This window comes from Ranitomeya imitator, chromosome 2, assembly GCF_032444005.1.
Source record: "Ranitomeya imitator isolate aRanImi1 chromosome 2, aRanImi1.pri, whole genome shotgun sequence".
Classification (NCBI taxonomy): Eukaryota; Metazoa; Chordata; class Amphibia; order Anura; family Dendrobatidae; genus Ranitomeya; species Ranitomeya imitator.
The window spans coordinates 583,924,859-583,951,524 of NC_091283.1; the positions used below are offsets into that span (position 1 = coordinate 583,924,859).

Consider the following 26,666-nt stretch of genomic DNA (forward strand, 5'->3'; position numbering starts at 1 on the left):
ATTTGATTACTGGGCATCCAAATTAGACACCTGGCCAGAATTGGCAGAATATGCATTGCAGGAGCTTGCTTGCCCGGCAGCTAGTGTCCTATCAGAAAGAGTATTCAGTGCTGCAGGTTCAATACTAACTATAAAAAGGACTCGTCTGGCTACCCAAAATGTAGATGATCTAACCTTCATTAAAATGAACCACAACTGGATTTCGAAATCTTTTGCCCCACCTTGCCCGGCTGACACCTAGCTTTCCTATGAAAAGGTCTTGCCTGTGGACTATTCTGAATGACTTTTCCAATCTCGTAATTTTCTGCACCTGATTGTCCAGCATACGACATGTTTACTCCTAACAAAATGGCCAAACTCCCCACACGGGGCCGTGGTATCGCCACTTTGCGCCAGCACCCGTGAGAGTGCTGTTTGTCTGAAGAGGTGGGTGTGCCCGCTTTTGGTCGACGGCACTGCCACTGGGTCCCTCATAGTACAATAAAGTGTCTCTGGCGGTGGTGGTGCGCACCCAACGTCAGACACACCATTGTAATATGAGGGGCCCTGGGCCTGTACCGCCGGCCACAAGACAGTTCCCCCCCCCCCAGCTCAAACAGTGCTCTACCACTAGCAAAATTATCCACTGACCAGACCACTGTTGCCCGTGTACCCCTGGAACCAATTTTAAATTGCCAACAGCCCAATGTTATTATGTTAGGCCTTTGATGCCTGTCTGCCGTCACTCCTTCCACTAGGCCTCCACTGACCAGACCACTGCTGCCCGTGTACCCCTGGAACCAATTTAAAAGTGCCTACAGCCAGCCCAATTTTGTTATGTTAGGCCTTCGAAGCCTGTCTGCCGTCACTCCTTCCACTAGACTTCCACTGACCAGACCACTGTTGCCCGTGTACCCCTGGAACCAATTTTAAATTGCCAACAGCCCAATGTTATTATGTTAGGCCTTTGATGCCTGTCTGCCGTCACTCCTTCCACTAGGCCTCCACTGACCAGACCACTGCTGCCCGTGTACACCTGGAACCAATTTAAAAGTGCCTACAGCCAGCCCATTTTATTATGTTAGGCCTTCGAAGCCTGTCTGCGGTCCCTCCTTCCACTAGGCCTCCACTGACCTCTCTACTGCTGCCCGTGTTCCCATGGAACCAATTGTAAATTGCCTACAGCCAGCCCATTTTATTATGTTAGGCCTTCGAAGCCTGTCTGCCGTCACTTTTTCCACTAGACTTCCACTGACCAGACCACTGTTGCCCGTGTACCCCTGGAACCAATTTTAAATTGCCAACAGCCCAATGTTATTATGTTAGGCCTTTGATGCCTGTCTGCCGTCACTCCTTCCACTAGGCCTCCACTGACCAGACCACTGCTGCCCGTGTACCCCTGGAACCAATTTAAAAGTGCCTACAGCCAGCCCATTTTATTATGTTAGGCCTTCGAAGCCTGTCTGCGGTCCCTCCTTCCACTAGGCCTCCACTGACCTGTCTACTGCTGCCCGTGTTCCCATGGAACCAATTGTAAATTGCCTACAGCCAGCCCATTTTATTATGTTAGGCCTTCGAAGCCTGTCTGCCGTCACTCCTTCCACTAGACTTCCACTGACCAGACCACTGTTGCCCGTGTACCCCTGGAACCAATTTTAAATTGCCAACAGCCCAATGTTATTATGTTAGGCCTTTGATGCCTGTCTGCCGTCACTCCTTCCACTAGGCCTCCACTGACCAGACCACTGCTGCCCGTGTACCCCTGGAACCAATTTAAAAGTGCCTACAGCCAGCCCAATTTTGTTATGTTAGGCCTTCGAAGCCTGTCTGCGGTCCGTTCTTTCAACTACTACTACACTGACCAGGCCACTGCTGCCCGTGTTCCCCTGGAACCAATTTTAAATTGCCTACAGGCAGCCCAATTTATGATGTTAGGGCTTCGAAGCCTGTCTGCGGTCCCTCCTTCCACTAGGCCTCCACTGACCTGTCTACTGCTGCCCGTGTACCCCTTGAACCAACATCATAAAATAAAAAAATAAGTATTTTGCTTATAAAAAAGAAAATACTGGTGAGATATCAAATGCAGACATTTTAACATTAAAAACAAACACATACAACTAAAATCTGGTACAGTACTAAAAATGGCCACCAGCTACAATAACTTTCTCCTGCAAGTAGTTAACTGAAAGGTTTTTTAAATTGAAAACACAGATATGGCATCCACCGAGTGTTGTCCTGTCGCGTCTTCTTTATATTATTGCCAAGAAGATGCAAAACAATGAAAATAATAAAATCATTAATTACCAAAATAATAGAGTAAGTCAAAACCACATTGCAAATAAACATTCATTACAAATAAAGAAGCAGGGCGCGTCCGAGGGTGAGTATATACCTAATAAGAATATAATCACCCTCGGACGCGCAATGCTTATTTCCAACAGCCTTCCTTCCTAAGAATCAGCCCTTCCGTGGTGTAGAGAAAGGTTGTGTTACACTCCAAGGTGTTCCCCAGGTTGCATTTCCTGAGCTTCGATCTTCATGCTCTCGTTTAGTAGTTGTCGGAAACTACGCTGCATTAGGCCTACAAATTGGGTATGGGGTGTAGAGAGAGGGTGTGTTACACTCCAAGGTGTTCCCCAGGTTGCCTTTCCTGAGCTTCGATCTTCATGCTCTCATTTAGTAGTTTTCGGAAAGTAGGCTGCATTAGGCCTACAAATTGGGTATGGGGTGGAGAGAGATGGTGTGTTACACTCCAAGGTGTTCCCCAGGTTGCCTTGCCATTGCTTCGGTCTTCCGACTCTCGTTTAGTAGTTGTAGAAAAGTACACTGCATTAGGCCTACAAAATGGGTATGGGGTGGAGAGAGATGGTGTGTTACACTCCAAGGTGTTCCCCAGGTTGCCTTTCCTGAGCTTCTATCTTCAGGCTCTCATTAAATTGTGGTTAAATGGAACAACTGCATTTGGCGTACTAGTTGGTTTGGGGCCTACTATCGGTGTCTGCCACTCCTTGCTGTTCTCCTGGTTTCCTGTCCTGAAATTCCATTTTCAGGCTCTCGTTAAGTAGTTGTTAATGTTAGACTGCATTTGGCCTACTAGTTGGGTTGGGGCCTACTATCGGTGTCTGCCACTCCTTGCTGTTCTCTTCCACTGAACAAAGCTGTGCCGCCTGTTTACTACGGTTGCCAATTTTGAACTGCATTTCGACTACTTACAGAGTTGGCCCTACTCTCTGTGTCAGCCTCTCATTCCAGTTGTCCTCCACTGCAATGCCCCCTGGTTATTCCTGTGTTACCAATTTTGAACTGCATTTAGCCCACTTTATTATTTGGGCCTATATCTGTGTTCCCACTTCATCGTGCCCATTGCCCAGCCAGTGATAGATGAGTCTGCTGGTACATTGACCCATAACGCAACATTCCTCGTGCACGCTACACAACAACATTGTGACCCTGCTGAAAGTCAGGTTGCTCTTCCCGCATACCATACCACCTTACACGGGGACAAAGAGGAAGGTGCAGATGAAAGTGCAGATTCCTTCATCAGGTGGGGGGAGGAATACTAGTTGGCGACGTCACTGGCACAGGGCCTCTCATAGTATGCAAAAGTGTTGCTGCCGGTGGGAGGCGCCCCCGCCGTGCAAACACACCGCTGTACTTTGAGGGGGCCAGTGCCAATGCCAACAAGTGGGCCCCCCCTGCTTGCTCAGGTTCACAGCACTTGCAAAGTTTAAATACTTACCTCTCCCTGCTCCACTGCCGTGACGTGGTCCAGATTTCCTGGGCCCACTAATTACTTGAACCAGCCCTACCCCCCACAACTTTAGCCAAATGACCCCCAATTTCAAATGCCTTCCAATTATTATAAGGTAAATTACGCTTGACAAGCTTCATTAAGAAGAATGGATGGTTTTGACATTAAAATGGGCACTCTAGGTGTTTTCCTGGCCCCCACTCACTGCCGACTATGCTGCCCCATTGACTTGCATTGGGTTTCGTGTTTCAGTCGATCTCGACTTTTCGCCATAATCGGCCGATTTCACTCGACCCGACTTTTGAGATAGTCGGGTTTCGCGAAACCCGGCTCGACTCTAAAAAGGTCAAGGTCGCTCAACTCTAACGGCAAGTATATTGCTGACCTTAAGGCTTTGTACACAAGTTCAGGATTTCTTGCAGAAATTTCCTTAGCAAAACGGGACATTTTCTGCAGGAAATCCGCATGCGTTTTTCTCGCGTTTTTACCGCATTTTTGGTGCAATTTTTTGCGGATTTTTCCAGAGGTTCCCAATGCAATAATATAGTGGGAAATCCGCAAAAAATCTGCAAAATTAATGAACATGCTGCGTTTTTTACCGCAATGCGTTTTTTTAGCAGAAAAAAAAACGCATCATGTGAACAAAAATTGCGGTATGCATTCTAAATGATGGGATGCATTTTTATAGCAAAAAAACACGAAAAATCTGCAACGTATGCACACAGCCTAAGACTCATGTTCCCAGGTCACTTTTACCACCCAATGACCACCGTAATTTTTGATGAAATGTGAAAACACATTAAAATATTATCATTCTTCTTTTTCCTGGTTTGTTTCACAGGTACACAAGAGAAGCTTACCTAGAACTTGTACAAAATATTCGAGAGCACATCCCAGGTTTGTTATCATTTCCTCTTGTAATTTCATGTCTTCCATGTAATCAATTTACTCCAGCCTCAGAGATTATATTATGCTGGAATAACTGCCTGAATTTCAGAGGTTCTTTCATATAAGAACACCTATTAAGTGGCCTCTTTACAGGTAACCTGCCATGTCAAATACATTGTCAATTTGCAGTTTAACATCCTGATTCCAGAGATGCATACTCGCCAGTGCTGGCTTCCCACCACTGCAGCAGTGACTTAAAAAATATGGTTGTGGCGCTTGAAAGGAGGGCAAGAAAAATAGAAATGCAAAAATGATTACGGAATTATCCATTTCCAGGAAAGTGGGCCCCAAACTGTGTAAAATTCCAAAAATAACAAATTCAGCAGGTCCTTACCCTAATTGGGGCCAACATCAGCACCCTATCACTGCTATGTGTTTTGTATGAAGTGATGACTTCACTTCAAGTGCGCACATCACTGCTCAGGCCAGGTATTGACCATGCTGTCAACTTTGGCGCTGCTGCTAAGCTCAGTGACTGGCAAGAGCAGTACAGCACGTTGTTAACTTGAAGTCACCACTGTAGCAAAAACACACAGAACTGGAGCAGCAGCACGGAATTGGTGATGGACCTAGGAAGAGTGAGGATCTGCTAGTTTGGGGTCTACTTTCCTGAAAGTGGATAACTCCTTGAATGAAGTTATCATTGCTGTTGCTTCATTGGGGGACACAGGTGTGTGCTGCTGCTGCTGCCACTAGGGGGCTAAAACTATGCAAAAAAAAAATAAAAATTAGCTCCTTCCCACCAGTGTACACCTACAAACCTCCCCAGCAAAAGTTGCGTCACTCCATGCCAATTCCTACCCCTCCCCCCCCCCCCCCTTCCTTTCTAATTTAAGTCCCGATCTAGCCGCTCTGGACAGCCACACCCCTTTTTCTTCTCTGATCAGCGGCTCGCTGTCTCTCCTCGTGCCTTTCTCTGCTCCGACTTCTTTTTCTTCCATTGTTTGCCCTCTACCCAACGGCTTTGCATGAGAAAATGCGTGACGTTCCCCCTTCGGAAGCAATTTTACCTTTGTGGAACCCTCGGGAAGGTTTCTCTCCTGTAGGGCTACACGCAGCTAGTCACTCAAGATTCTTCTGGGACACAGGGACCCTGCGGCACACACAGCCGGGCTCCAGCAGACCACAATCCTCACCATCCAAACTGGGTAAGCTCTGTCCTAGCTGGCGTGGCACCCTTCCCCTCAGCAGCATCGCCTCCTGGCTTCTCTCTCTCCTCATGACAGGCTTAGCCTTGTGCCCTTCCTTTGCCACCACATGGGTGTCAAAGTCGGTGTCGGCCTAGGCTAAAAAAATCCGGTCACGTTATCCTGGCGTGGGCTCCTTCCGACGATCTGGCTGACCAAATCGCCTAGGTCGGTTAAATACCATCTTTCAGCTTCCCTGGACACCGTCTACTGTCCACACAGGCTTCCGGCAACCTGATTGCCATTCACAATGTCATTTGGCTCAAGGTATGGCATGTAGATTTAGCATTTAAGAAGTCCACCCCCCTATTCATGGTTCCTGCTTGTTTGGATACAAAATAGATCAAATCATAATGGAGCTCTCAGGGGGAAAGGGTTCACTGCTCCCGCAACCCAGGCCAAGACGACATCCCATCAGACAAAGAACAGTACCTTTTCGACAATTTTCCTCAAGGGAAGTTTGACCTGTCAAGAGAAGCACCACAGGAAAGAAGGTGAGTCTCTTAAACCAGCTCCCTTCTAATGACCGTGCAGTACCCAGAGCAGGTCCTCCAGGGCCAGGTCCAACAGATTCTTCTCATGATGGGTCATTCCCACCTGGGAATCCTCTCAGGGTGGGCAGACGTCTCCTCTTTCAGGATGAATGGCTCGCTGCGTTCGACGATGCCTGGGTCAGAGAGGTACTCTCTTCCGGATAGAAAATAGAATTCTCTTCTCTGTCCCACGACCACTTCTTCGAATCCCCTCCCTTGTTCCAGGTTTCTTCAAGGCCATCACGGACGCCTCTCCTTCAAAGGGGTGTCTTTATTCTCGTTCCTCCATGAGAGCTGATCACAGGCTTCTATTCCTATCTTTAGATAGTTGACCCATCCTGGACCTCAAATTAGTGAACAAGTGTGTCCGTGTATGCCACTTCCGAATGGAGTCCCCCCCCCCCCCCCCCCATATGATATCTTCCATAGAACCCCAGGAATTCCATTTTTTGATGGACATTTAGGACACCTTTCATGATGTCCCCATCTTCCTGGGAAACCCTTATAGTCTCGTCCTGTCATCTAAACAAGGAAATTGTCTTCACCTCTTTCTGTCCGGCACCCTCCCATCCTCTGGAACAGTCCCACAACAATCTGAACCTCATCAGAGTGATTTGCGTCTATATCTCCAGGCCAGCTTCATTCCAGTGTGGTGATTCTTTTTTATCATCCCCGAGCTACTATTGCTCGTTGGATCTTGTCCGCTATTATGGAAGCATATCAAAACAAAGAACAGAACACCTCCCTCCGGGCTTACAGCTAACTCGACCCTGGCATTGGGAGCCTGCTGGGTCGTTTGTCATCCTGCCTCCATTTTACAAAACTGCAAGGTGGCTACATGGTCTTCAGTAAATGCTACGTTCACATTTGCGTTGTGCGGCGCAGTGTCAGTGACGCAACGCACAACGCATGCAAAAAGCCTGCACAACGAAGCGTTTTGTGACGCATGCGTTCATTTTTTGGATGATTTTTGGCGCCTAAAAAACTGTATCATGCAGCGTCCTCTGCGCCCTGACAGTTGCGCCAAAATGACACATGCGTCACAAAACGCAAGACAACGCATGTCCATGCGCCCCCCCCATGTTAAATATAGGGGCGCATGACGCATGCGCAGCACAATGCTAATGTGAACGTAGCATAAACCCGTTCTCCAAGTTTTTCAAACTTCATACCTATGCCTTGGCAGATGCCATCTTTGGTAGGAGGATATTGCTAGCAGTAATTGTTCAGCCTCCTACCTGAAGGAAATGAGATCAGTTATTTTTCCTCTGGTCTCTTTACCCTCTTTCCCACCCTTGGGACTGCTTTTGGACGTCTCATGGTTTCCTGTGTTCCCCAATGAAGCAATAGAGAAAAAGATGATTCTGGGTACTCGCCATAAAATCTTTCTTGGTGCCTTCATTTGGCATTTGTGCTCGAGAGTTTTTATGCTTTACAGGTTGCTTCTATTGCTTTTTCAGTAACTGATTTAAATTTGTGCCAGTTGGTGGGTATACACTGCGGAGGAGGAGCCAGTCTTTTAATTTTTTTTTCTGCATAGTGTCAGCCACCTAATGGCAGTAGTCACACTCATGGTTACCTGCGTCCCCCCAGTGAAGGCTCTGAAAAAGCGATATTGCAGTGAGTACCCAAAATTCTCTTTTTTTAATTTTCATTTTTTTCTCCCATTCTTCCAAGAGCCAAAACTTTATTTTTCCTTCGAGTCTACACAGCTGGAATTTATGTAGTTATGAATTACATAATTCATCTTACCACATAATGTGCTAAAAAGTGTGAAAAATTCAGAGTGAGGTCAAATGGTGAAAAAATGCAATTCTTGTTTCAGTTTCATTGACCTGACATTATGATTCCTCAGTTCGGTACAGTCACTGAGATACCAAGGATGTTTTCAGCATGCTGTAGTTTTTCATGGTAGAATTTTAACCCCTTTCCGACATCGGGCGTAATAGTACGCCGATGTCGGACACCCTCCCTTTTGAACAGCTGACATGGTGGAATCGCGATTCACCCACGGCTATTAGCCCGTTAAATGCCGCTGTCAAACGCTGACAGCGACATTTAACATGTGCTTCTGGCAATCATGCCGGAAATCCGCCCACTGGTGACCTTAGTCATCTGATCGCAGGTCACCAATGGGTTGGCATGACAACCAGAGGTCTCCTGGAATATTCATTTCTCTTATAGTACGCACAGTTACAGCCGCCAGCTTCCAGCAGCGGCCGGGCTATCACGGGTGCCAGCTCATTAAGGTAACGAATGTTCACCTCCACTCCCATAAGCGTGGAGAGAGATGAATATTCATTACATTAACCCCTTTACCCCCAAGGGTGGTTTGCACGTTAATGACCGGGCCAATTTTTACAATTCTGACCACTGTCCCTTTATGAGGTTATAACTCTGGAACGCTTCAATGGATCCTGGTGATTCTGACATTGTTTTCTCGTGACATATTGTACTTCATGACAATGGTAAAAATTATTTGATAGTACCTGCGTTTATTTGTGAAAAAAACGGAAATTTGGCGAAAATTATGAAAATTTCGCAATTTTCCAACTTTGAATTTTTATGCAATTAAATCACAGAGATATGTCACACAAAATACTTAATAAGTAACATTTCCCACATGTCTACTTTACATCAGCACAATTTTGGAACCAAAATTTTTTTTTGTTAGGGAGTTATAAGGGTTAAAAGTTGACCAGCAATTTCTCATTTCTACAACACCATTTTATTTTAGGGACCACATCTCATTTGAAGTCATTTTGAGGGGTCTATATGATAGAAAATACCCAAGTGTGACACCATTCTAAAAACTACACCCCTCAAGGTGCTCAAAACCATATTCAAGAAGTTTATTAACCCTTCTGGTGCTTCACAGGAATTTTTTGAATGTTTAAATAAAAATGAACATTTAACTTTTTTTCACAAAAAATGTAATTCAGCTCCAATTTGTTTTATTTTACCAAGGGTAACAGGAGAAAATGGACCCCAAACATTGTTGTACAATTTGTCCTGAGTATGCCAATACCCCACATGTGGGGGTAAACCACTGTTTGGGCGCATGGCAGAGCTCGGAAGCGAAGGAGCGCCATTTGACTTTTCAATGCAAAATTGACTGGAATTGAGATGGGACGCCATGTTTCGTTTGGAGAGCCCCTGATGTGGCTAAACATTGAAACCCCCCACAAGTGACACCATTTTGGAAAGTAGACCCCCTAAGGAACTTATCTAGAGGTGTGGTGAGCACTTTGACCCAACAAGTGCTTCACAGAAGTTTATAATGTAGAACCGTAAAAATAAAAAATCATATTTTTTCACAAAAATTATCTTTTCGCCCCCAATTTTTTATTTTCCCAAGGGTAAGAGAAGAAATTGGACCCCAAAAGTTGTTGTACAATTTGTCCTGAGTACGCTGATAGCCCATATGTGGGGGTAAACCACTGTTTGGGCGGATGGGAGAGCTCGGAAGGGAAGGAGCGCCGTTTGACTTTTCAATGCAAAATTGACAGGAATTGAGATGGGACGTCATGTTGCGTTTGAAGAGCCACTGATGTGCCTAAACATTGAAACCCCCCACAAGTGACACCATTTTGGAAAGTAGACCCCCTAAGGAACTTATCTAGAGGTGTGGTGAGCACTTTGACCCACCAAGTGCTTCACAGAAGTTTATAATGTAGAACCGTAAAAATAAAAAATCATATTTTTTCACAAAAATTATCTTTTTGCCCCCAATTTTTTATTTTCCCAAGGGTAAGAGAAGAAATTGGACCCCAAAAGTTGTTGTACAATTTGTCCTGAGTACGCGGATACCCCATATGTGGGGGTAAACCACTGTTTGGGTGGATGGGAGAGCTCGGAAGGGAAGGAGCGCCGTTTGACTTTTCAAAGCTAAATTGACAGGAATTGAGATGGGACGCCATGTTGCGTTTGAAGAGCCACTGATGTGCCTAAACATTGAAACCCCCCACAAATGACACCATTTTGGAAAGTAGACCCCCTAAGGAACTTATCTAGAGGTGTGGTGAGCACTTTGACCCACCAAGTGCTTCACAGAAGTTTATAATGCAGAGCCGTAAAAATAAAACAAAATTTTTTTCCCACAAAAATTATTTTTTTAGCCCCCAGTTTTGTATTTTCCTGAGGGTAACAGGAGAAATTGGACCCCAAAATTTGTTGCCCAATTTGTCCTGAGTGCGATGATACACCATATGTGGGGGGAACCACTGTTTGGGCACATGGGAGGGCTCAGAAGGGAAGGAGTGCCATTTGAATGCAGACTTAGATGGAATGGTCTGCAGGTGTCACATTGCGTTTGCAGAGCCCCTAATGTACCTAAACAGTAGAAACCCCCCACAAGTGACACCATTTTGGAAAGTAGACCCCCTTAGGAACTTATCTAGATGTGTGCTGAGCGCTTTGACCCACCAAGGGCTTCACAGAAGTTTATAATGGAGAGCCGTAAAAATAAAAAAAAAATTTTTTCCCACAAAAATTATTTTTTAGCCCCCAGTTTTGTATTTTCCCGAGGGTAAAAGGAGAAATTCGACCCCACAATTTGTTGTCCAATTTGTCCTGAGTGCGCTGATACCCCATATGTGGGGGGGAACCACTGTTTGGGCGCATGGGAGGGCTCGGAAGGGAAGGAGCTCCATTTGGAATGAGGACTTAGATGGAATGGTCTGCAGGTGTCACATTGCATTTGCAGAGCCCCTAATGTACCTAAACAGTAGAAACCTCCCACAAGTGACACCATTTTGGAAACTAGACCCCCTAAGGAACTCATCTAGATGTGTTGTGATATCTTTGAACCCCCAAGTGTTTCACTACAGTTTGTAACGCAGAGCCGTGAAAATTAAAAAAAAAAATCTTTCCCCCCAAAATTATTTTTTAGCCCCCAGTTTTGTATTTTCCCGAGGGTAAGAGGAGAAATTCGACCCCAAAAGTTGTTGTCCAATTTGTCCTGAGTACGCTGATACCCCGTATGTTGGGGGAAACCAACGTTTGAGCGCATGGCAGAGCTCGGAAGGGAAGGAGCGCCATTTGGAATGCAGACTTAGATGGAATGGTCTGCAGACGTCACATTGCGTTTGCAGAACCCCTAATGTACCTAAACAGTAGAAACCCCCCACAAGTGACCCCATATTGGAAACTAGACCCCCCAGGGAACTAATCTAGATGTGTTGTGAGAACTTTGAACCCCCAAGTGTTTCACTACAGTTTATAACGCAGAGCCGTGAAAATAAAAAATCTTTTTTTTCCCCACAAAAAATATGTTTTAGCCCCGAGTTTTGTATTTTCCCAAGGGTAGCAGGAGAAATTGGACCCCAAAAGTTGTTGTCCTATTTGTCCTGAGTACGCTGATACCCCATATGTTGGGGTAAACCCCTGTTTGGGCACACGGGAGAGCTCGGAAGGGAAGAAGCACTGTTTTACTTTTTCAACGCAGAATTGGCTGGAATTGAGATCGGACGCCATGTCGCGTTTGGAGAGCCCCTGATGTGCCTAAACAGTGGAAACCCCCCAATTATAACTGAAACCCTAATCCAAACACATCCCTAACCCTAATCCCAACAGTAACCCTAACAACACCTCTAACCCTGACACACCCCTAACCCTAATCCCAACCCTATTCCCAACCGTAAATGTAATCTAAACCCTAACTGTAACTTTAGCCCCAACCCAAACTGTAGCCCTAGCCCTAACCCTAGCCCTAACCCTAATCCTAACCCTAGCCCTAACCCTAGCCCTAACCCTAGCCCTAACCCTAGCCCTAACCCTAGCCCTAACCCTAGCCCTAACCCTAACCCTAGCCCTAGCCCTAACCCTAACCCTAGCCCTAACCCTAGCCCTAACCCTAGCCCTAGCCCTAACCCTAGCCCTAACTCTAACCCTAGCCCTAATGGGAAAATGGAAATAAATACATTTTTTTAATTTTTCCCTAACTAAGGGGGTGATGAAGGGGGGTTTGATTTACTTTTATAGCGGGTTTTTTAGCGGATTTTTATGATTGGCAGCCGTCACACACTGAAAGACGCTTTTTATTGCAAAAAATATTTTTTGCGTTACCACATTTTGAGAGCTATAATTTTTCTATATTCTGGTCCACAGAGTCATGTGAGGTCTTGGTTTTTGCGGGACGAGTTGATGTTTTTATTGGTAACATTTTCGGGCACGTGACATTTTTTGATCGCTTTTTATTCCGATTTTTGTGAGGCAGAATGACCAAAAACCAGCTATTCATGAATTTCTTTTGGGGGAGGCGTTTATACCGTTCCGCGTTTGGTAAAATTGATGAAGCAGTTTTATTCTTCGGGTCAGTACGATTACAGCGACACCTCATTTATATCATTTTTTTATGTTTTGGCGCTTTTATACGATAAAAACTATTTTATAGAAAAAATAATTATTTTTGCATCGCTTTATTCTCAGGGCTATAACTTTTTTATTTTTTTGCTGATGATGCTGTATGGCGGCTCGTTTTTTGCGGGACAAGATGACGTTTTCAGCGGTACCATGGTTAGTTATATCTGTCTTTTTGATCGCGTGTTATTCCACTTTTTGTTCGGCGGTATGATAATAAAGCGTTGTTTTTTGCCTCGTTTTTTTTTTTTTTTTCTTACGGTGTTTACTGAAGGGGTTAACTAGTGGGCCAGTTTTATAGGTCGGGCCGTTACGGACGCGGCGATACTAAATATGTGTACTTTTATTGTTTTTTTTTTTTTATTTAGATAAAGAAATGTATTTATGGGAATAATATTTTTATTTTTTTTTCATTATTTTGGAATATTTTTTTTAATTTTTTTTTACACATTTGAAATTTTTTTTTTTTACTTTTTTACTTTGTCCCAGGGGGGGACATCACAGATCAGTGATCTGACAGTTTGCACAGCACTCTGTCAGATCACTGATCTGATAGGAGTGCAGGCTGCTTCACAGTGCCTGCTCTGAGCAGGCTCTGTGAAGCCACCTCCCTCCCTGCAGGACCCGGATCCGCGGCCATCTTGGATCCGGGGCTGGAGGGAGCAGGGAGGGAGGTGAGACCCTCGCAGCAACGCGATCACATCGCGTTGCTGCGGGGGGCTCAGGGAAGCCCGCAGGGAGCCCCCTCCCTGCGCGGTGCTTCCCTGTACCGCCGGCACATCGCGATCATCTTTGATCGCGGTGTGCCGGGGGTTAATGTGCCGGGGGCGGTCCGTGACCGCTCCTGGCACATAGTGCCGGATGTCAGCTGCGATAAACAGCTGACACCCGGCCGCGATCGGCGGCGCTCCCCCCGTGAGCGCTGCCGATCGCATATGACGTACTATTGCGTCCTTGGGAAGAAAAGCCCACCCCACATGGACGCAATAGTACGTCTAATGGCAGAAAGGGGTTAATGACCGGGGACACTTGATAACTCTGGCAGAAAAGCTGCTGGCACTGGAACGAGATGTAGCAAGAGCATGCGGGGAAGGTAAGTAGGATGTGTTTTTTTTTGTTTTTTTTTTTATAGGGACGGGGAGCCATGCATACAAGTTTGGGGATGGGGAGCCATGCATAAAAGGATGGGAATGGGGAGCCATGCATAAAAGGAAAGGGATGGGGAGCCCTGCATAATAGGACTGGGATGGGGAGCTATGCAGACAGGGATAGGGAGCCATGCAGACAAGGACTGGGATGAGGAGCCATGCATATCAGGATAGAGATGAGGAGACAATACATACCTGACTAATACTCGAGTCAATACTTTTTCCCAGTTTTTTGTGGCAAAATTAAATGACTCGGCTTATACTCGGGTCAGCTTATACACGGTATTTAATTTGCATTTTATTGCATGAAATAAGTATTTGATACAATAGAAAAACAGAACTTAATATTTGGTACAGAAACCTTTGTTTGCAATTACAGAGATCAGACGTTTCCTGTAGTTCTTGACCATGTTTGCACACACTGCAGCAGGGATTTTGGCCCACTCCTTCATACAGATCTTCTCGAGATTTTTCAGTTTTCGGTGCTGTTGCTGAGCAACATTGAGTTTCAGCTCCCGCCAAAGATTTTCTATTTGGTTCAGGTGTGGAGACTGGCTAGGCCAATTCAGGACTTTTAAATGCTTAGGGCTCCTTCTCACTTGTGTAAAATACGTCCGAGTCTCTCAGGTTAAAACCCGGCTCTGCCGCCAGCACTCCAGAGCGGAGCGTCCGGCCGCACAGCAATACATGGAGCTGCACACTCCGCTCTGGAGTGCCGGCGGCAGAGCCGGGTTTTAACCTGCGAGACTCGGACGTATTTTACGCAAGTGAGAAGGAGCCCTTATTAGTTGCCCTGACTGTGTGTTTCGGGTCATTGTCATGCTGGAAGGCCCAGCCACGACCCATCTTTCATGCTGGAAAGCCCAGCCACAACCCATCTTCAATGCTCTTATTGGGGGAAGGAGAACAAAGTCTCGTAATATATGACCCCATCCATCCTCCCTTCAATACAGTGCAGTTGTCCTGTCCCCTTTACAGAAAAGCATCCCAAAGTGTGATATTTCCCCCGCCATGCTTCCTTTTTGGGACAGTGTTTTTGGGATTGTACTTAACCTTCTCCCTCCAAACACGTCGAATGGAGTTGACACCAAAAAGTTCTATTATGGTCTCATATAACCACATGACCTTCACCCATGCCTCCTATGGATCATCCAGATGGTCTTTGGTCAAGCGGGTCTGTACATGTGCTGGTGTGAGCAGGGGTACCTTGCGTCCCTGCATAATTTCAATCCATGAGGATGTGTTGTGCTACTAACAATAATGTTTGACACTGTGGTCCCAGATATCCTCATGTCCTACCGTGTAGTTCTCGGCTGATTCCTGACCTTTCTCAGAATCATCCTTACCCCACGAGGCGACATCCTGCATGGAGCCCCAGACTGAGGAAGATTGAAAGTTATTTTGTGTTTCTTCCAATTTCTAATTGTGCCAATAGTTGTTGCCTTCTCACCAAGCTGCTTGCCTATTGTCCTGTAGCCCATCCCAGCCTTGTGCAGGTCTACAATTATGTCCCTGTTGTTCTTAGACAGCTCTTTGGTATTTGCCATGGTGGAGAGGTTTAAGTGTGATTGAGTGTCTTTTATACATGTAATAAAAGAGTTCAAATAGATGCAATTAATGCAGGTAATGAGCGCATAGTAGGAGGGCTTCTTAAAGAAAAACTTACAGGTCTTTAACCTCTAACCTGCTGGTTAGTAGGTGATCAAATACTTATTTTATGCAATAAAATCAGGGTGGGTAAAAATCAATGTTTTTTTAAAAAAAAAAAAAAAAAAAAAAATCGGATTTTTTTTATTTAAATCGGATTTTTTTTATTTAAATCGGATTTTTTTCAATAAACTGCTTTTTGAGGAAAATATTTTACCTGGTTCTTCCATCATGAGATAAAGCTGAGTTGTTTAACTCAGTAGAATAAAGGCTGTATATGTGTAACATTCACAATGCCATGCTCTTCCAGAGGTTTCTGTAGGATTAGTGGGCAGTTTCTCTCCTATATTATCACAGACGCTCGCTTTACTTACGCAGTTCTCAAAACTGAATTTGACTCCGCAGAGGTCCCAGCCTCTTCTTCACGGCAAAAATGTTACAACATGAACAGAGTTGACAAAAAGATCTTAATCCTATTGTTCTACAAACCTATGAATACAGAATCAACCCCTTCAGTTCCAAGTCCAGGAAGTTAGACAATATGTTTCTGATTGTTTGGAGTGGAATAGATCTGCACAACACAAGAAGAATGTGAATCTAAGTGTGAGGAGGAGGAAGGGCAAGCAGACAAGAAAATGAAAGTGAAACTTTGAGCACAATACTGCAGCATAGCCACAGACAGACAAGTCTGGATCTGTTTGTGTGTACGATCTGAGGTTTATTACATTCTCTCCTTATAATGGCAGCAGGCCGTAAAAGAGACCCAGTTTGGGAATATTTTAATGAAGCTCCTTCGCCTATCGGTAAGGCAGGCATGCGTGCAAAATGCAAACGATGCAACAAAGAGATGCAAGGCCTGGTGGCGCGAATGAGGCAACATCATGAGAAGTGCGGTGATGAAGATGACCAAAGAAACACTTCTGAACAGGCAGGATCTTCAGGTTGGTAAACATTTTTATTGAATCCTATTTCTAAAGACTGAACTGTCATGTGTGAGAAATTATATTTCTTATTATTACTGCATGTTACTGTCATTTGGTACAGTTATGAAGAAAAACAAATATTCCTTTTGGGGCAGGGGCAGTGATGTGTTGTGTACAATAAGCAGAAATTGTATAAACAATCAAATAACAGCATTGACTTTTTTTGTTTAGGGGAATTCATGGATTCTGGAAACTATCCACCTCCAAGATCACCATCATCCTGTTCTACAGTTTCAGAGTTATCCATCCAGGATAGTGCTTCATTAGCAGCAGCATCATCATCAGACACCCACAGCCACATATCACCATCACCCAAAAGGAAGAAAAAACCTTTACCTCCTGGAACCACCATAGATAGGTTTGTGATAAGAACTAGCAGATTAGAAAAAGAGTTGATTGATGAAAAAATTGCCCAGTTTATTTATGCAACAAACTCTTCTTTCCGTCTGACTGAGAACCCACATTTCATTAATATGGTTCAGTCACTGAGACCAGGATACAGTCCACCCAGCAGAGCTGATGTTGCAGGGAAACTGCTGGATCAAGTGTATGACAGAGAAATGGAGCAATGTGCAACAGCTCTGGAGGGTAAAATTGTTAAGCTAAGTATTGGTTGGAGTAATGTCCACAATGATCCTATTGTATGTGCTTGTATAACAACAGAAGAAGGTAAAGTCTTCCTTGCACAAACAACTGATACGTCAGGAAATGCACACACAGCAGAATACTTACAAGAAGTGGCAGTAAAAGCTATAACGACATGTGAACAAAAATTCAAATGTCTAGTACGCAGTTTGGTCACTGACAATGCTGCAAACGTATCCAAGATGAGAAGAGATTTAGAAGAGCAGGGAGGGAATACAAAGCTGCTAATAACACATGGTTGCAGTGCTCATTTGCTGCACCTCTTAGCCAAAGACTTAAGTGTTCTAGAAATAAAGGCTAATGTTGTTGAAATTGCTAAATACTTCCGTAATAATCATTTTGCTGCAGCAACTCTGACAAGGATGGGTGGAACCAAGCTAACGCTCCCACAAGATGTTAGATGGAACTCTGTGGTGGACTGTTTTGAGCAGTATATCAAAAACTGGCCTATTCTGATGACACTTTGTGAAGAAAATCGAGATAAAATAGATGGCACTGTCACGGCCAAAATCCTCAACATTGGGCTTAAGAGAAATGTTGAACATATGCTGAGCTTCCTGCAACCCATCTCTCAAGCTTTAAACAAAATACAGAAAAATAGCTGTTTTATTGCGGATGCTGTTGAAATTTGGAAGGAACTGAGTGAACACTTAAAAACAGAACTACACATGGACAGAATTAAATTACAAGCAGTAAACAAACGAATGGGACAAGCACTGACTCCAGCTCATTTTTTGGCAAATATTGTCAATATCCAATATCAGGGTCAAAACCTAAGTGCTGAGGAAGAGGAGTTATCTATGACATGGGTATCCAGCAATCATCCATCTTTAATGCCAACTATAATAAACTTCAGAGCTAAGGGGGAACCATTCAAGAAATATATGTTTGCTGAAGATATTTTAAGGAAGGTCACACCAGTAAACTGGTGGAAGTCACTTAAGCGCTTGGATTTAGAGACTGTTCAAGTAATGATTTCACTTTTAACAGCAGTAGCTTCTTCTGCAGGTGTTGAAAGAATATTCTCTTCCTTTGGACTCATTCATTCTAAATTGAGAAATCGGTTGGGACTCAATAAAGCAGGAAAGCTTGTTTTTCTTTTCCAGATTATGAATAGGAACAAAGAAGAAGATGATGATGAAGATGACAAGTGAGCTACAGAGGACAGCAGGGACAGTAGTATTTAAGTTTTTCATGTGTCGGCTGGGCTGACAGTCTAAGTTTCTTATAATATATATATATATATATATATATATATTTTGTTTAGCCAAATTAGTTAACAAACATGGATGTTTGTTTAAGCAAATAACTTATGCTGTAATGTTGTTATTGTTTCAGTTGAATAAATCTATTTAAATTGTTATTAAGGTCAGGATTATTTTTCTCCTTCCTAAGTACAACAGAACAGTGGTGTCCAAATATGAATGATTAACCCATTAAACTGGGGAGAAAAAAGTAATATAAAAAGTGATTCTAAAAATCTTCATCTACTTGCATGTTAAAGTAGCACTAGTTTAGGTAGAAACTTTGATTTAAATCACTGATTTAAATCAAGCCTTACTGACTAGTGATTTAAATCGTGATTTAAATAGTGATTTAAATCAGTTAGATTTAAATCAAATCCACCCTGAATAAAATGCAATTTAATTATTTAAAGGGAACTTGTCACCCCCACCAGGCGTTTGTAACTATAAGAGCCACCTTGTGCAGCACTAATGCGACATTCTGACAAGGTGGCTCTTTTAGTTCTTGTTCCTGGCACTGCTGCAATAATCGCTTTTGAAGTTTGTCCCTCATACCTGTGAAATTGTCCCGGGGGCAGGTCTTTCCCCCCTAATCCAGACGCCTCCCAGCCAGGAACAAGAACTAAAAGAGACACCTTGTCAGAATGCAGCATCAGTGCTGCACAGGGTGGCTCTTTTAGTTACAAACGCCTGGTGGGGGGGGGGTGACAGGTTCCCTTTAAAAATCATACAATGTGTGTTCTGGTTTTTATATTTCATTTCTGAAATGTACTTAGTTACATATTACAGATATCTCCATGTACGTTCTCCATATTGGTATTTATCTCCCGTTCTGGTATATGTCCCCCGTTCTATCGCTGTTCTATAATGCACATATAAAAACAAATTATTCTGCTCACTTTCCCACCAGTTCCCGCCACGCAGTGTCCTCTTCTGAAGCTGACCGCTGACTTCCAACGCGCAAGCGATGGGAGCGCATGACGTCACTGCCATGCGCCCCCAGTCACTTGGAGACCGACATTAGCTGCTGACCTCTGATTGTCAAGCAGCAGGTATTACAGCGCACGGACCCAGAGGGTCTCTCCACTGCAATACACTTCAGCTGAGGAAGCACATCCAGTTGTGTTGGCTTCCGGTGGCCACCCGCATGGGCCTAGTTGTAACTTTTGCGTCCGTGACTGTTACACCCTTGCTAGTTTTGCAATGTTACCTGAGCAATAATGGATAAGGGTATTCATATTTAAGGAGTTTGTTTCAACTTATTAACTTGTTAGAATTTCAAAGTGCATGTAAAAAGAAGCAACTTTGCAATTTACCTCTTATTAAAAATTCTCTTTTCTCAAAAACAGATCGACTTTCAATTTTAGGGTTTACTGCTCATCACCTAGTTTACCGACCACCTCTGTAATCTTTCTGGTTACTGGTTTCCTAGGCAAGGAGAACAGTAGTTACAAGCTGTTGCAGTCCAAATGATAGCAGGCACTCGCATCATAAGAAATCTTTTTTTTTTTTCTGTCAATGGTTATAAGCAACAGCAATGCTTCGCACAAGGCATTAAAAAGCAAAGGGCAGGAGAAAACACCTATCAAGCCTTCAGAACCAAAGGACCACGTAGGTCAGAAACGGGATGCCTGAAGACTTAATATGTGTTCTTCTCCTGCCCATTAGTTTTCAGTGCTGTTAAGTGAAGCTTTGCTGCTGTTTTTAACCTTCGACACAATAAAGGATTTTTTATGAAGATATGAGTGCCAGTTATTGGTTGCTGTGAGGCACCAGGCCACCCACCCTGCTGGTGCATTGTCGCTGCCATGGTAGAGAGTTGCTCATTTGAGGCAATAAAAGTTAAGACCCACTGAGAGGTTTTGCTGTGACGTGGTAGTGGGCTTCACACAGTCTGATCAGAATGTTAAACTAAGAACCTCATGTTCAGTTACATATATTTTTGCCTTGCAGCTTTACATCAATGTATGATTTTTGGAGGTGTGTTTCTTGCTCTTTTTTTAGCGTCATGTAAGCTTGCAAGTTGCAAACCTGAAAGCTCAGCTTTGAAGCTGCCATATTACAGGATCCGGCACACTTCAGTGCTGGTGTGCTTCTCTAATGCTGCAGAGGCTAAATTACTTCTGCTTGCAGCATCGGTGAGTGCGACGTTTGGGCCACAAATGCAAAGCTAGCATTGGTCAGAACAGTCAGTCATCAGGGGTGCACCACCCTCATCAAGCGGTAAGCTGGCAGGCTGGGGAGCGGTGTGAATCCAGGAAGATCGAAGAGTAGACAATCCCTCTAATAGTTCAAGTTTAATTGTAATAATTGCATCTTTACCATTCATAGGAGTCAGTCTGAGCAGTGATTTTATTGCCGGCTTTTGTCAAGAAACTGAGGAAGACCACCTCCAAACGTTGTCGCTGTTACGTGAAGTATCCTACAATACAGCTTTCCTGTTTGCCTACAGCATGCGGAAGGTAACTTGGTGCATTATTTATAGCATTTTGTGTTTATTTTTAACAATGAAAAAGTTAACCCCCCCTTCCCTCTGGAACAGAAAACGCGAGCATTTCATCGTCTGAATGATGATGTCCCTCCTGAAGTGAAGAAAAGGAGATTGGAAGAATTAATAACAGTCTTCAGAGAAGAGGCAGAAAAAGTCAGTCAAAAAGCCGTAAGAAGTACCCAGCTAGTCCTTGTGGAAGGAGTAAGTATGTCATGTTGCCTTCGATTACATAAATGATGGTAAAGCCAGTACTGTAAAATGTGTATACTGGTGAGTCATAAGTTAGCTTCAATATCCATGTAAATCAGTGATCCCATAACAAATTTTTTTTCAGTAGGCATTAAAGAGTTGGCACCAGGGTTATAGCCCCTATCAATTTGTAAGGGGGTAACTTATTGATCACCTCTTGGACTCCAACCACTGGAATGCCCAATGATTGTGAGAACGAGGCTCTATAGACCTGTCTGGAGTGAAGGTTGAGCATGCACGTCTCCCCTCCATTCATCGTCTGAGAGAGCATGTTATAGAGTATACTAGTTAGCAGGATGAAGTGATCTAGACATTAAATGGAAGAGGTGTGCATAAGCAATTTAAGGAGAGAGGAAACTCACCGATGCATGCATATGAATAAATGGATTCTACTTTTCTTACCAATAGAAATACAACAGCGAAAATGCTAGCTCATGTGACTAAATTAATGAAAAAAGAAAAAAAATGGTTTTAAATGAGTGGTTCATTGCATACCAGATGTTACAATTAAGACCGGTATATGGTTAAAATGCATAAAAATGATTTTTGCCAACCTCGTTTGTTTCGTGGACTTTTTAGTAATGACAAAATAGCGATTGGAAGTGGTGTGTACTCGATCTCCAGTACATTCAGATCATTCTCTGGACTGCTGGGGTCTCAGTGGTCAGAATCCAGTGATTAATAAGTTATATCTTATCCTATGTATATAAACTTGATACATGCCGTCTAAGCTCCCTGAGTCCATAAAAGAACATTTTGTAGCTAGCCATTACATTAAAGGGAACCTGTCACTAGGTTTGTCCCATATGAGATACAGCCACCACCTTTCAGTCCTCATATACATCATACTAATATGTATGTATATGACCCGATCCAGGTAACAAAAGAAAAAGACCTTTTTTTATACTCGCCTGGGTGGCGGTTGGGTCCTAGTGGTGTCGTTGCTCCTGGTCTGGCGCCTCCCTCCTTTCAATGCCGTCCTCCTTGCTTGCTGTGGATGATGAGTGCTACTTCATCCACACAGTGTTCCCCAGCATCGCACTCCTGCACATGTGTACTTCTCTGCCCTGACTAGGGAAGAATAAAGTACTGCAAAGCGCATGCGCCGGGGCTCTGTGACTTTTCCCAGCACACGCACACTGCCGTACTTTGCAGTACTTAGTACTAGGGCAGAGAAGTACACCTGCGCAGGAGCGCAATGCTGGGGACCCTGTGTGGATGACATGGCACTCGTCAACCACATGAAGCACAGAAGGAGGACAGCATCGAAAGAAAAAATGGATGCCGGACCAGGACCAGCGGATCCGAATGCCCCCCAGGTGAGTATAATAAAAGGTGTCTTTCATTTGTTGCTAGCCAGATCGTGGCATGTATACAACATATTAGTATGCTGCATATGAGCGCTGAAAGCTGGTGGTTGTATCTCATAAGGGGCAAGCCTGGTGACAGGTTCCCTTTAAAGACAGAAAGCGAATTAGCCGGTCCTCCCAGTTGGTAGCTAAACATTCAGCACCAGAATAAGTGCATGTACACGAATAGAGAAAAGTTAGTATTATTTACCATTTTCCTTTTTTTTGTCTCTTCTTCAGCATAGTAAACGTTCGTCCTCAGAGTTGTGTGGCAGGAATGATGGAAATACTAAAGTGGTCTTCCCTGATATTCCCATTACAAGTAATTCATTACTAGAAAGCAATGTCCGAGCCAGACCAGGGGACTATGTGTTAGTAGAGGTAAATTATTTGTACTTAATACTCGAGGTGAGAATATATGTCTTCATCTTTGACTCTAAGGCTGTGTGCCCACGTTGCGTTTTTTATGCGTTTTTTGCCGCAGCGGAAACTCATAAAAACGCATTCCCATGCAATCCTATGGGATTCCGCAGTTGCTGTGCCCATGCTGCGGATTTTCCCGCTGCGGAATCGCATAGCGGTAAAATCCGCAGCATGTTCATTAATTCTGCGGAATCACGGCGATTCCTCAGCCATAGGATTGCATTGAAATGCTCACTTTACGCATGTGGCTATGCCCATCATGCGTAAAGTGAGCGCTTCTTGTGTGGATGGTACACGGGTCTGGAGAAGAGGAGACTCTCCTCCAGGCCCTTGGGAACTATATTTCTGTAAAAAAAAATAATTAAAATAACAAATAGGGATATACTTGCCATCTGAGGCCCCCAGAGTCCTCCCGTCTTTCAGCGGTGCATGCGGCGGCTTCCGAGCCCAGGGATGTATTCCACGAATCACCTGGAATGACGTTGTGGTCACGCGACCGTGAAGTCACAAAGGTCCCTCACATAAATTATCACTAGGAACGGAATGTACCGGGAGCGCCGCTGAGGAGATTATTTTATTATTTTTTATTATTTTTAACATTCTATCTTTTACTATTGATGCTGCATAGGCACCATCAATAGTAAAGAGTTGGTCACACTTGTCAAACACTATGCTTGACTAGTGTGAAAAACTTGTCAGTCACTTTTCCAAGCTGCTTCAAATCGCTTGGAAAATGCTAGCATTCTGCAAGCTAAAAACACTTGAAAAACAATTGTGTTTTGCGGGGAGTTGCGGAAATGCTGCCGATGTTTCCACAGCATTTCTGCAATGTGGGCACATAGCCTAAAGCATTTTGTGAGCTTAATATTTTGCCCTCAGAACAAAGACATGTAGCATAGTTGTCATGACAGTATAAACAAATGCCTACTAGGTGTCCTGAAAAATATAATGATCACATAGTTAGTCTTGTGTTATCAAGAGGAGAATGCTCCCCTGACTCTTTGCATTTTAGAAGATCTAATGCTTGCATTTTTGTTTCAGATCATTTCATCTAGTTCACAAAGCTTAAGGGGAAGACTACTTGGATTAGCTGATCTCCAGTCATCGCAAGCCTATTCTTGACTGTAAAGTTCTTATTCCATAGAAAAGTTCATCAGTTTGTCATTTACTCAAATTTTCCATAGTATTCTTGTTCAGCACATATTAAAATTCTTATTCATCCTTTGTAAGATTAGGAATCTTTTTTTAAAGGGAATCTGTCACTAGGTTTTAGCCACCCCATGTGAGAGAAGCATGATATATTAGACCTTCATTATAACGATGGTTCTTCTCGGCTTCCCGGGGACTTCAGGAAAATGGTCGCGGGATGCTGCGCGTGCGCAGATGGCGATCGCGGCGGCCATTTTCCTGCAGCCGAGATGCAAACTCGGCTTCAGGAAAATGGCCGCCGAGATCTCCATGTGCGCACGCGTGGCATCCCGCGGCCATTTTCCTGAAGCCCCGGGAAGCCGAGAAGAACCATCTGCGCACGCGCGGCCTCACAAACATGGCCACGCCCACCGATAAACGGCTGAATAGTGCAGATCGCGCTCTTTTCCTTCAAGCTGTGCAGTGGATTCGCCAGTTGGATATGCGCACACCACTACGCCACCAACGGAGATCTGGGGGAGAAACAGCGCTGTCACCAAACCCATATGACCTGACCAGCGTGAGTGACAGCCCAAAACGGCGACTTTACAAAGGTATTTCGGCAGCATAGGTGGGGAATAAAGGCTCACAAAATACACTAATGTAAAGCACAGCTCTGCCCCTATTTAACGGTATTTGTAGCTCATCTTGAAAAAACGGGGTGACAGGTTCCCTTTAAAGTTCTCTGTTTTCTGACTTCTGTATACACAATAGATAGCTGCTGAACCATCCTTCAACCGACAGCTATTTCCCCGGATTCCTCCATACCCAGGAACATTTATTCTGCTCTGCGCTCCTGTGTTCTCTGCAAGAGCACCGCTGCCAGACATCTCTAGTGGCGGCTTATCTCACCAAGAACAAAAACATCGACATGTCATATCTTTATCTCTCCCTACATCTGCCTGGGGGAGTGGGGAAGCTCCCATGTACATATATATGGTTGCTAGTTGAGCCTGCCAATATTGTGTACTTTATATGGAGGCTTTAAAGCGAGCCTGTTAGCAGGATTTTGTTAAGTAAACTACAGACACTGTCAGGTTGGCGATGTTGTACTGATTAAATTGACACCTGGGGTGAAGAAATCTGTCTTGTGGTTGTTATTTAATCTGTATTTGCAATTTTCAGTTAATGAGATTCTCGTTCTCCAGGGCGGCCTGTGGAGGGGTCTTCATGTGGTGCTCTGCTTACATAGTCATCCGTATGACAGGTCACTGATCCTTCAGTGACCTGCCCCCTATTTTACCTGCCCCCTATTTTACATATTGCATAAAATAGTGTTGATATTATTGTTCATTCTGTTGTTGATAATGCCTATAATAGTGTTGGCTATTGTGAGGCTTAGCAAAAAAGGTACATCAGCAAAATGGTGCCTGCGCAGTAGCATCTATCACTTACCGATAGATGTTACTGCACAAGCTTCGGACAAATTTTGCTGCAGCCAGATTTTTTTTTCCTCCAGCAAAATCCAGGCAGGTCAAGCGCATTAGCATGTATCACTTGCTGCGTGGAAAACCACATCTATCTCCAGCCTTCTGGTACCCAGTTATTTCAGACGCACAGAAAGGATAATGACGACAAGAGATCCTGGCTTCTTTCCTTGTAAAACATGTAAGGCCTGTCAAATTCTGGTTCTCAAAAATCCTGGGTGGATGACTTTTAAGAAAAGCTTTCATCTTTGCCAACACCTTAACTGTTCATCTTCTGTCGCCCTTCATGTGCACGGACACACTCAGGATTCCTCTTCACATCCAGGCTTCTTTGAAAACTGTTGGAACCAGTTTTGACTGGATATACGTATTTCCCAGTATACCAGTATAATTGTTCTGATGAAGGTCTGGATGTGGACCGAAAACGTTCAGCTTTTCTCTATGGATGCACATTGAATAAATAACTATCCACGCTAAAGTATTTTTGAGTGCCAAGTTTCTCTGTTGTCTGGATTGCTTTGAGCTGGATGCCCTACTTGAGCACCTAACTCGCATGATAGTACGAGTGCCGTGTTGTACCACTACAAAAATGTTCATCTACTGGTGTTATATATTGCCTGGAATGCACCTGTGGGCTCAAATATGTGGGAAAAACCATGAGAGATCTGAAAACCCGCCTAAGAGAGCATATCAGGAGTGTTATCAGTTTTGACAAAGATGAATATACCAGCAGGGAACAGATCCAAATCTTTGTCCCTATTTCTGTTGCCTAACATTTTAAGAACATACATGGATTGCGCTGGAAAAAATGTAAAAGATAGGCAATTTACCAACAAAAACTGGACATTAGGAGTGGAGATTTCGATGTGGCACTCCTCAGAAAAGAACGAGTGGATATTCAGGATGAACTCTGTCAATCCTCATGGCTTAAACAAAAACTTTCGTTTTGGGTGCTTTCCATAAGTTCACCTAATACTCCTTTTTGTCCTTCCCCCTCCCTTCTGTCTGATTCCTCATTATTGGCTATTATTTTTCCTTTGCCCCTCATGATATTTATTATTTCCCAAACTTGAACAGCAGATAAAAATGTACTTATACAGGGGTTTACAGTTAA

The 26,666-nt window shown here is 44.0% G+C and overlaps 1 protein-coding gene across 2 annotated transcripts in view; it reads left to right on the top strand.

Moving 5' to 3' along the window:
• Positions 1-24,204, top strand: part of CDK5RAP1 (CDK5 regulatory subunit associated protein 1) — a 105,642-nt gene extending 81,438 nt beyond the window's left edge. For both annotated transcript variants that reach the window (XM_069752260.1, XM_069752261.1), the window contains 5 exons: positions 4,572-4,627; positions 20,757-20,887; positions 20,968-21,117; positions 22,755-22,895; positions 23,979-24,204. In XM_069752260.1, the coding sequence (XP_069608361.1) occupies positions 4,572-4,627; positions 20,757-20,887; positions 20,968-21,117; positions 22,755-22,895; positions 23,979-24,059 (559 nt within the window). In that variant the 3' untranslated portion in view covers positions 24,060-24,204. The remainder of the gene's footprint in view (positions 1-4,571; positions 4,628-20,756; positions 20,888-20,967; positions 21,118-22,754; positions 22,896-23,978) is intronic.
• The last annotated feature ends 2,462 nt before the right edge of the window (positions 24,205-26,666 follow it).